Below are 12,233 nucleotides of genomic sequence, written 5' to 3'. Positions count from 1 at the left end.
ATGTAGAGGAGACCGCATTGGGAGCAGCAAATGCAGTAGACGAAATTGAGGGAAGTGCAAGTGAAATGTGCTTCACTTGAAAGGAGTGTTTGGGCCCTTGGACGGTGAGGAGGGGGGAAGAAAAGGAGCAGACATTGCACCTTCTGCGGTTGCATGGGAAGGTGCCGTGGGAGGGGCTTGAGGTGTAGGGGGTGATGGAGGAGTGGACCAGGGTGTCCCGGAGGGAATGGTCCCTATGGAATGCCGATGGGGGGGTGAATGGAAGATGTTTTTGGTGGTGGCATCATGCTGGAGTTGGCGGAAATGGCGGAGGATGATCCTTTGAATGCCGAGGCTGGTGGGGTGATAAGTGAGGACAAGGGGGACCCTATCATGGTTCTGGGAGGGAAAGGAAGGTGTGAGGATGGATGGTGGCAGATGGGCCGGATACGGTTAAGGGCCCTGTCGACCACTGTGGGTGGAAAACTTCGATTAAGGAAGAAGGAAGACATGTCAGAAGAACTGTTTTGGAAAGTGGCATCATCAGAACAGATGCGACGGAGGCGAAGGACCTGAGAGGATGGGATGGAGTCCTTACAGGAAGAAGGGTTTGAGGAGCTGTAGTTGAGGTAGCTGTGGGAGTCGGTAGGCTTGTAATGAATATTGGTGGACAGTCTATCACCTGAAATGGGCTGCATGGGGCCCCAGTTATGCCTATCTCTTTATGGGGTATGTGGAACATTCCTTGTTCCAGTCCTACTCCAGCTTCCTCCCACAACTCTTTCTCTGGTACATCGATGACTGCTTCAGTGCCACTTCATGCTCTCGTCGGGACCTGGAAAAATTGATTAATTTTGCTTCCAACTTCTACCCCTCCATCATTTTCACATAGTCCATCACTGACACTTCCCTTCCCTTCCTTGACCTCTCTGGTGATAGACTTTCCACCAATATTCATTACAAGCCTACCAACACCCACAGCTACCTCGACTACAGCTCCTCACACCCTGCTTCCTGTAAGGACTCCATCCCATTCTCTCAGTTCCTTCACCTCTGTCGCATCTGTTCTGATGATGCCACTTTCCAAAACAGCTCTTTTGACATGTCTTCCTTCTTCCTTAACCGAGGTTTTCCACACATGGTGCTTGACAGGGCCCTCAACCGTGTCCAGCCCATCTCCCGCACATCTGCCCTCACACCTTCCTCTCCCTCCCAGAACCATGATAGGGTCCCCCTTGTCCTCACTTATCACCCCACCAGCCTCCGCATTCAAAGGATCATCCTCTGCCATTTCCGCCAACTGCAGCATGATGCCACCACCAAACATATCTTCCCTTCACCCCCCACCGTCAGCATTCTGTAGGGACCGTTCCCTCTGGGACACCCTGGTCCACACCCCCTAGACCTCAACCCCCTCCCACGGTACTTTCCCATGCAACCACAGAAGGTGCAACACCTGCCCCTTTACTTCCCCTCTCCTACCCCTCTCCTCACCGTCCAAGGGCCCAAACACTCCTTTCAAGTGAAGCAGCATTTCACTTGCACATCGCTCAATTTAGTCTAGTGCATTCGCTGCTCCCAATGCGGTCTCCTCTACATTGGAGAGACCAAACGCAGACTGGGTGACTACTTTGAGGAACACCTTCGGTCTGTCCGCAAGCATGACCCAGAGATCCCCGTCGCTTGCCATTTCAACACACCACCTTACTCTCATGCCCACAATTCTGTCCTTGACCTGCTACAATGTTCCAGTGGAACAGCAAACTGGAGGAACAGCACCTCATCTTCTGATTAGGCACTTTACAGCCTTCCGCACTTAACATTGAGTTCATCAACTTCAGATCATGAACTCTCTCCTCTATCCTCACCCCTTTCCGATCCCGCTTTTTTCTAGTTATTTATATATATCTTTTTAATATATGTATATATATTTTCCCACCTATTTCTATTATTATTTTAAAATTTATTTCCATCCATTGTTTCATCCCCACCTTTTAGCCTATTTCGATCCCTTCCCCCTACCCCACCCCCATTCGGGCCATCTGTCACTTGCTCATCTTGCTTTCTACTCTTAATGTCACCATTAGCACATTCCTTAGATAATATCACCACTGTCAACACCCCTTTGTCCTTTTGTCTATGACATCTTTGGCAATCTCTTCTTTGCCTCCTCTATCCAGCTCTACCTGTCCCACCCCTCAACCAGCTTAAATTGACCTCATTTCTATATTTCCTTATTTCTGATGAAGAGTCATACGGACTCAAAACGTTAACTGTATTCCTCTCCTAGAGATGCTGTCCGACCTGCTGAGTTTTTCCAGCTATTTTTATTTTTATTTTTGTTTTTGTTTCAGATTTCCAGCATCCGCAGTATTTAGCTTTTCTTCAAATTTTAAAACCATTTACTTCTATTTCTGCATAAAAATACTTGACTCCCAAACATTTTGGGCAGAATTTTCTGCCTGTCAGGCGGGCGAGCCCGACCCAATCTCCGGCAGGCAGGGAGCCGATCCCCGGCATCGAAGCGGGCCGCTCCACCATTTTACGTGGGCGGGCCAATTAGGGCCCGCCCAGCCTGATGTCCAGCGAGAAGCGCTGTGCGCTTCCTGTGCAGGCAGGGGTGGATTCCCTAAAAGCGAGAGTGTGCTCTTTCGCGCATGCGCAAGAAAGAGCACACCTCTCCCTGAGGCTAAATGCAGCCTCAGGGAGATCGCTTCCACTTTTAAAAATATTAAAAATTGAGAATAGAAAAATCCGTTACATGTTCCCTCATGTGACAATGTCACATAGTTCATAGTTTACAGAATAACTTTATTAAAACTTGAAAACACTGCATGAAACCTCATCCCACCGGTGGATGAGGTTTCATATTTTCTCTATTTGCTGCCAGGGCTCCTGGCCTGCCCACCAATCTTAAGGTTGGACGGACAGGTCCTTTAATTGGTCACATGATCCTGTCAATGACCTCAATTGGCCATTGATAGGTTGGTGGGTGCACAGCTGATTTTGCTGCCCCACCACCTTCCTGAAAATTTAAATGGGGCGGGATGACGTCGGGGGTTCTGCCAGATGTTATCCCGCATCATTTTACACGGAGACGAGTGGGCCCGCCCCCTGCTCGCCGACGGCAAAATTCTGCCCTTTGTTTCTATCTTCTAATTCTCAGGATTACTTCATTCTCGTAATATGGAAGGTAAATCAAAATAAAATTATTTTAAGTTGGAAAATTGTAGGCAGAGCATGCTAGAAATTCTGATATGCACTCCCAATGAGCAAGACTCCACACTCAGGGCACAAACTCAAAGTTATCCCTCTTCCTGCACATGATACAAGATACTTAGCAATGAACAGCTGATAACCGACCATTCCACTTAAGCAAAGCTTTCAAACATATACAATAATTTTTACTATTTATTGCTTCGTACAATGGGCTGCCTTTACTGCTTCAGAGCATTGACTGGAAAGTAGTAACAAAAAATAAAGCGGAGAATTTATTTTCAAAAAAACATAGTTTACCAGAGCTTAGCTTAGCTAACACTTACAGACTGATCTTCACTGATTGGATCCTGTACACGCCCAGTGCTCTGGGGAACCCAAGGGGGATCAAACATCGGAATGGATGGCATGCCCAAAATTGGAGAAGGTAAGGTGAAGTTTATACTTGGAGGTGGAATCTTAAAAAAAAGCAAGAAATCATTGTTAAAATAAAAGAGAGTAAAATTTTTTAACCTGTATATTTATGAAAGAGACAAAATAACTGTGTCTCTGCAAAATAATTACACATTACATCCAACGTATTGAAGTATGCACAGACATTGATCAAATAGCTAGAAGTACGAATATTCAAATAATTATGGCCACTTTTCCAATGCTTTTCTGAGATACAAGTATCTATGTCCTTGGAAATCATGAAAGATGATAGATAAAGGAATGGATGCAAGGCAAAAGGGAATGGTAATGGGACAAGAAACAAAAGATGGGTCTAGAGGAAGTGTAAATAGCAACAGCAGAGTCATACCAACAGTTGCTGTCCAAAAAAATGGGAGCAATGGATATAATCTGAAATTATTGAATTCAGTGTTGAGCCTGGAGGTTGCAAAGAGCCTAATCAAAAGATGAGGTGCTATTCTTTCAGCTGCCATTGAGCCTCACAGTGCGTACACCTATACCACATGGACTGCAGCGGTTCAAAAAGGCAGCTCATTACCACTTTCTCAAGGGCAATTAGGGGTGGGCAATAAATGCTGCTCTAGCCAATGACGCCCACATCCCATGAATAAATTAAAATAAAATTAGGCAGTGGGTAGTAGTATGAGGACTGAGAGCTCAGCATGGCAGTGGGGCAGAGAATTAAATTGAAAAGTGACTGGAAGCTCAGGGTCAAGCTAGCAGACTGAAAAGAGGCATTGTGCAAAGTAATCAGTCAATCTGTGTTTGGTCTCCTGAGTGTCGAGAAAACCTCATCATGAGTAGTGAAAACAGTACCTAAGTTAAAAGAAGTATAAGTAATTTCACCTGGAAGGAGTGTTTGGGGCCATGGATGGCAAAAAGGGATGAGGTAAATGGGCACATGTTTCTTCTCCTGCTCTTGCACACAAAAATACCATTGGAAGGGGAGGACATTGTAGGGGATAACTGAGGAGTGGACTAGGGTATCACTGACTGTTCCAGTCCCTTTGGAATGCTGAAGGAAAAGGGCGGGGAAATGGCAGAGCATGACCCATTGAATGCAGAGGATGCTGGTTAGAAGCTAAGGACAAGGGGAACCTCATCATGGTTTTAGGAGGGAGGGAAAAGGTTGAGAGCAAAACTGTGGGAAATGCAATAGACACACTCGATGGTCCTGTCAACCACAGTGGAAGGGAATCCTTGGTTCAGGAAAAAGGAAGACATATTGTAGAATGAAGTCAATTCACAGTGGCTTCAGTAATCCTTTATTTTGGAGCAGATCTTTCATTTCATCTACAGTGTCAATGTGGAACAGGCTTTTTTCTGTCTTGCAGACCCAAGATCACTGACCATCTGTTCCTGCACATCCTCACGAAACTCCTCCACATTGGTAATGTCCCTGTTTTTGCTGCAGTTCTTCTTATTATTATTGATATATAAAGGGGCAATAGAGATGGAGAAACTGGGAGAAAGGAATAGAGTCCTTACAGGAAGTGGGGTGTGAAGAAATATGGTCAAGGTAACTGTGGGAATTGATGGGTTTACAAGAAATAATAGTCAACAGCCTATTCCCAGAAATGGAGGTGAAGAAGTTAAGGAAGGGAAGGGGAGAGTTTGAGGTGGAGCGTGTGATGGCAAAGGAAGGATGAAAGTTGGAAGCAAAATTGGTGAAATTTGGGGCAAGAGCAGGAAAGGGCACTGATATAGCCATCAGTGTACCAGAAAAAGAGGTGGGAGAGGGTTTTAAGTAGGATTGGAACACAAAATGCTCCATATATCCCATGAAGGCAGGCATAGTTAGGAACCACATGGGCTCCCATTGCAACGGAGAAAGTGAGTGGAGTCAAAGGAGAAGTTAGATTTAATCCTTTAAAGGCTACCTTAAAAATCTGTTGGGCGCCTTCTTCCATACGTGGCCAGACCTGGTACCTGAATCTCCAGAGTGTGTTAAATTTCACAACAGCATTGATACGTTGTACTGCCTCTGGATGGTGAAATTCAGACATTACCATATCTGACACAGCATCAGGAACTTTAACCGCACATAATAGAAACATGGCCGCTGTCAGAAAAAAGAAATATTTTACATTTATACATCTCTTTTCACGATATCAGCAGACTAAAGTGCTTTGCAAATAATGAAATACTTTTTGAAAGGCAATTACTGTTGTAAAGAACAGAACATGGCAGCCAATTTGTGCATAGCGAGATCCCAAATGATTAATGAGATAAATTACTAGATCATCTGTGGGGTAAACATTGGCCAGGATACCAGGGAGAATTTCCCTGTTTTTCAAAATAATGCCTTGGGATCTTTTATGTGCAACTTAAGGGGCAGGCAGGGACATAGTTTAACATCTCATCTGAAAGACAACTTCTCACAGCACAACACTCCCTTAGTACTGCGTTGAAATGTCAGCCCATATTACATGCCCATGTTTCTGGAGTGAGACATGAACGCAAATTCCTGACTCAGAGGTAAAAATAATCAAATGCTGACACCTTATAATACTTACAAATAATTACTTCCATTCCATTCTATGTGTGCAGGTCCTTGGCTCATTGTCTGCTGATGCTTCACCCTGAGTCATTTCTCCTTAGCTGTTTTATCAGTGGCAGTTTGCCATTGCCTTCCACTTTCAGAAGTAGGATGAGGAGGCAGATCCCAAGTCTACCTCATCCAGAACAGGAATTATTCTGAACCACCGCTAACCATCTAGCCCTCTCCAAATAATTACTTAAACATAGTCAAAAGAAATAAATAAATTCATAAGAGCTTGTTCAGATGAAAAAAAATAGCTTTATGCCGATGCAGACCATAGGTAAAATTGAATACGATTGAGTACTGAATTACATAACTGTTGGTCAAACTAGGCTCTCAATTAAAAATCTCATGTCAATTTTAATATGTCCAGTTTTGAATTCAAGTTAAGAAAAATGGTGCAATAATGATATTTAAGTTTTGCATGTTTTTGTAAACTTTATCAATAAAGCACGCTTCAGTAACATTCACTGATTGTATCCAGCCATCAAGAAATGTTGTATTTGCATTTTTACTTTTCTTAAAGAGTGTTGTGCATCAACTGGAGCGGAAATGGATGTCTTTTCATTAGGCCTCTAAAGCATCCACTAGATGGTGCACAAAACAACACTGTGATTTTCCTTCCCTTTTAGAAGCACCTGGTGCCTTTACAGAAACAAAAATCATGCCATTCAACTCATTAATTCCGTTCTTTTCCACACAAATCACCTCAGATTATCACAGTTTCCTTACTCGTTAATAGTCCCCTCATCCCATCAACTATTTAATTCTTTTTAAAAGAATTCAAGGGTTTTGCTCCAATTCCAAATTCTACCCATCCTCTGTGTAAAAAGTATTTTTCCAATATTACTTTTCTTTCTGATCATTGGAACCTTTTGCTACTCCTGTTGTCTTTTCCCTATTTGCTAATCTTTCAAAACCTTGAAGACATGAGGACAATGCATCTCTGGCATCAACCCCCAGTGGTGGTAAAATAACAGCAATGAATGGAGGCCTTCAAGTGGCATTTAATTGGTCACTTAAGGGCCTCCTTTGACCCAAAGGTGACCGGGCCGGCCAATGCCTCAACCCCATTGCTGATAAAATACTGGTAAAGATGTGTAGGCTACAGGCAAGATGCCACCCCCATGGCACCCGATTTTACACCTTCCCCCACCTGCCAGCCTGCTCCCAGGGGGACATAAATTTACAATTCCATCCCTAGTGTATCTATGCTATACCATTTCCATTCCGATGGCTTGGTGGTATTGTCACTGGACTAGTAATCCAGAGACCCAGGGTAATGCTCTGGGGACCGGGTTCGAATCCCGCCACGGCAGATAGTCTGGCTTACACGTGACTCTAGACCCACAGCAATGTTGTTGATTCTTAATGCCCTCTGAAATGTCCTAACAAGCCACTCAGTTGTAACAAACCGCAACAAATTCACAAAAAAGGAATGAAACTGAATAGACTACCCGGCATTGACATTGGCACCGGAAACAACAATGGCAATCTCAGCCCTAATCGACCCTGCAAAGTCCTCCCTACTAACATCTGGGGGCTAGTACCAAAATTGGGAGAGCTGTCTCACAAACTAGTCAAGAAACAGCCTGACATAGTCATCCTCATGGAAACATACCTTACAGATAATGTCCCAGACACCACCATCACCAACCCTGGGTATGTCCTGTCCCACCGGCAGGATAGACCCAGCAGAGGTGGCAGCACAGTGGTATACAGTCAGGTTGCCCTGGGTGTCCCCAACATCGACTCCGGACCCCATGAAGTCTCATGGCATCAGACCAAACATGGGCAAGGAAACCTCCTGCTGATTACCACCTAATGCCCTCCCTCAGCTGACAAATTAGTGCTCCCCCATGTTGAATACCACTTGGGAGGAAGCACAGAGGGTGGCAAGGGCGCAGAATGTACTCCGGGTGGGGGACTTCAATGTCCATCACCGAAAGTGGCTCGGTAGCACCACTACTGACCGAACTGGCCGAGTCCTAAAGGACATAGCTGCTAGACTGGGTCTGCGACAGTTGGTGAAGGAACCAACAAGAGGGAAAAACATACTTGACCTCATCCTCACCAACCTGCCTGCCACAGATACATCTGTCCACGACAGTATCAGTAGGAGTGGCCACCGCACAGTCCTTGTGGAGATGAAGTCCCGCCTTCATATTGAGCATACCCTCCATTGTGTTGTGTCACACTATCATCGTGCTAGATGGGATAGATTTCGAACAGATGTGACAACTCAAGACTGGGCATCCATGAAACGCTGTGTGCCATCAGCAACATCAGAATTGTACTCAAACACAACCTGTAACTTCATGGCCCAGCATATTCCCCACTCTACCAATACTACCAAGCCAGGAGATCAACCCTGGTTCAATGAAGAGTGCAGGAGGGCATGCTAGGAGCAACACTAGGCACACCTAAAAATGAGGTGTGAAGCTGTAACACAGGACTACCTGTGTGCCAAACAGCATAAGCAAGCAATAGATAGAGCTAAGCGATCCTACAACCAACGGATCAGATCTAAGCTCTGCAGTCTTGCCACATCCAGTCATGAATGGTGGTGGACAATTAAACAACTCACTGGAGGAGGAGGCTCCACAAATATCCCCATCCTCAATGATGGAGGAGCCTAGCGCATCAGTGCAAAAGATAAGGCTGAAGCATTTGTTACAATCTTCAGCCAGAAGTGCTGAGTGGATGATCTATCTTGGCCTCCTCCAGAGGTCCCCATCATCACAGATGCCAGTCTTCAGCCAATTTGATTCACTCCACATGATATCAAGACACAGCTGAAGGCACTGGATAGTGCAAAGGCTATGGACCCTGACAATATTCCGGCAATAGTACTGAAGACTTGTGCTCCAGAACTTGCTGCGCCCCTAGCCAAGCTGTTCCAGTACCGCTATAACACTGGCATCTACCCGGCTATGTGGAAAATTGCCCAGGTTATGTCCTGTACACTAAAAGCAGGACAAATCCAACCTAGACAATTACTGCCCCCCTTCAAATCTTGAGCATTAGTAAAGTAATGGAAGAGGTCATCAACAGCGCTATCAAGCTGCACTTGCTTAGCAATAACATGCTCAATGATGCCCAGTTTGGGTTCCGCCAGGGCCACTCAGCTCCTGACCTCAAGCATGGTTCAAACATAAACAACAGAGCTGAACTCCCGAGGTGAGATGAGAATGACTGCCCTTGACATCAAGGCAGCATTTGACAAAGTGTGGCATCAAGGAGCCCTCGCAAAACTGGAGTCAATGGGAATCAGGGGAAATCTCTCCACTGGCTGTAGTCATATCTAGCACAAAGGAAGATGGTTCTGGTTGTTGGAGGTCAGTCAGCTCAGCTCCAGGACATCATTGCAGGAGTTCCTCAGGGTAGTGTCCTGGGCCCAACCATCTTCAGCTACTTCATCAATGACATTCCTTCCATTGTATGGTCAGAAGTGGGGATGTTCGCTGATGATTGCACCATGTTCAGCACCATTCGCGACTCCTCAGGTGCTGAAGCAGTCCATGTCCAAATACAGCAAGACCTGGACAATGTTCAGGCTTGGACTGACAAGTGGCAAGTAACATTCTCATAAATGTTTACAGCACAAAAGGAGGCCATTCGGCCCATTGTGTCCAGCTAGTCAACAAAGATCTGACAACACTAATCCCATTTTCCAGCGCTTGGCCCATAGCCCTGGAGGCTATGGCAACACAAGAGAACACCTAAATATTTCTTAAATGTTACGAGAGTTTCTGACTCAACCACTCTTTCAGGCAGTGAGTTCCAGACTCCCACCACCCTCTGGATCAAAAAATATCTCCTCAACTCTCCTCTTAGCCTTCTACCTCTTACATTACATCTATGGCCCCTAGTTATTGACCCCTCTACTAATGGAAAAAGTGCCTTCCTATCCACCCTACCTATGCCCTGCATAATCTTATACACCTCTATCAGGTCCCCTCTCAACCTTCGCTGCTCCTAGGAAAACAACCCCAGCCTTTCCTCATAGCTCAGACTCTCCAGCCCAGGCAGCATCCTGGTAAATCTCCTCTGCATCCTCTCCAGTGCAATTACATCCTTCCCAAAATGTGGTAAGCAGAACTCCAGTTATGGCTTAACCAGTGTTTTATACAGTTCCTGCATAACTTCCTTGCTCTTGCTTTTATTAGCTGAGGCATGAAATACAAGTATCCTTCTTAACCAACTTATCTACTTGCCCTGCTACCCTTAGGGATCTGTGGATATACACGCCAAGGTCCCTCTGATCTCCAGTACTTTCCAGGATCCTACCCTTCATAATGTAATCCCCTGCCTTGTTAGCCCTCCCCAAGTGCATTACCTCATACTTATCCTGGGTGAATTCCATTCGCCACTGCTCTGCCCACCTGACCTCATGCAGTTTATGGCTATCTTCCTATTTTCCACCCTACCAACTTTCACTTAATTCACGAACTTCTTGATCATCTACATTTAAGTCCAAATCACTTATGTACACAAACAGCAAGAGCTCCAGGAGCGAGCCTTTTGGAACCGCACTGGAAACAGACTTCCAGTCACAGAAACATCCCTCCACTATCAGTCTCTGCTTCCTGCCTCTCAGCCACTTTTGGATCCAACATGCCACTTTGCCTTGGATCCCATGGACACTTACTTTCTTGACCAGCCTGCCATGAGGGACCTTATCAAAAGCCTTGCTAAAGTCCATGTAGACCACATCAAATGCATTACCCTCATCAACATTCCTGGTTACCTCTTCAAAACATACGATCAAATTTGTCAAACACGACCTTCCCTTAACAAATCCATGCTATCCCTGATTAATCCATGCTTAATTAATTAAAGATTAATCCTCTCATGGCCATTCATGTTGATATTGGGTTTGAGTTTTTGTTCTAGAGATGGAAGCTATGCTCTCAATCTCCTACCCATTAGTAACTCTGATGGTGAGAAACTGTTTGTAGTAGTGAGGTTCGACAACTCAGATTAAGATATTTGCTTTTCTTCAATAAATGTTTGACTGTTTGTACCCTTCTCTCAGCTTGTCCATTCACTTGAGGATAGCGAGGTGAACTGGTTACATGAATGAAGCCATTTTGGTTTTCAAAATTGTAGAATAATTCTCCCATTGTCAGACATTACGATGTCTGGGATGCCATTTGTTGCATAAATTCTCTTGAAGGGCTGGGTGACTGCTTCTGCTTTGATACTAAGCGATCTGTTCACTTCAATACACTGTGAGTAACAATCATTGACAAGAAGGAAGATATCTGCTTAAATTCAAATAAACCCATTCCCAGGTGCTCCCACAGTGTTGATGGAAAAGTAGAAGGCAATTTTTAAAAAATCATTCAAGGGCTGTAAGTGTTGCTGGCTGGGCCAGCATTTATTGCCCATCCCTAACTGCCCTTGAGAGGGTGGTGGTGAGCTGCCTTCTTGATCCGCTGCAGTCCCTGTGGTATAGGTACACCCACAGTGCTGTTAGGGAGAGAGTTCCAGGCTTTTGAACCAGTGACAGTAGGTTCTTTTTGTTCTTGGCAGTTTACAACACACGTAAGACAGTTAGAAATTATTTCTTCTACAGATCGAGTAATGCCTGGCCATCAGACTGATTGCTGTGCTCTCGCACGACATTTTGCTATTCCTAGATGACCTTGGTGAAGACTTTGAGGAACATCAAGTCAAAGTGCTCTCAGTATGATAATCTTCCATTGAAGACTAAAAATCCATTAATGACAGCGAGTTGTTTGCGCTGTTTAAAATTCTGCCATAGTATCAGATTAGTGGGGATGTAGGTCGGCCATCCTTCCAGAGGAAATTCTTGGTCTTCGAGACATTTTTCATCTTGTTGCTGGGCTTGTTTTATTTCCTGCAGATTTTTTTTTTACAGTAGCTGGTAAGTGCTGAGTGATTAAGGATGATATGCTTCAACCTCCTCGATGAAGTGCAAATCCTCATGTTTAGGTCCTTCTGATACTATTTGTGATAATGTGTCCACCATTGTTTGATACTTCCCTTGCACATACTCTGCAATAGAGTCATATCT

At 44.8% G+C, this 12,233-nt stretch overlaps 1 protein-coding gene across 1 annotated transcript in view; it reads right to left on the bottom strand.

Moving 5' to 3' along the window:
• LOC121284720 (protein unc-80 homolog) overlaps positions 1 to 12,233 on the bottom strand; it is a 542,332-nt gene that overhangs the window by 205,213 nt on the left and 324,886 nt on the right. Inside the window, exons 33-34 of the mRNA XM_041200272.1 lie at positions 5,529 to 5,710; positions 3,522 to 3,653 (exon numbers count right to left, since the gene is read on the bottom strand). Of these exons, the coding sequence (XP_041056206.1) occupies positions 3,522 to 3,653; positions 5,529 to 5,710 (314 nt within the window). The remainder of the gene's footprint in view (positions 1 to 3,521; positions 3,654 to 5,528; positions 5,711 to 12,233) is intronic.

The sequence above is a fragment of the Carcharodon carcharias genome, chromosome 12 (genome assembly GCF_017639515.1).
Source record: "Carcharodon carcharias isolate sCarCar2 chromosome 12, sCarCar2.pri, whole genome shotgun sequence".
Lineage (NCBI taxonomy): Eukaryota > Metazoa > Chordata > Chondrichthyes > Lamniformes > Lamnidae > Carcharodon > Carcharodon carcharias.
This window is presented reverse-complemented; position numbering and strand designations above follow the sequence as displayed.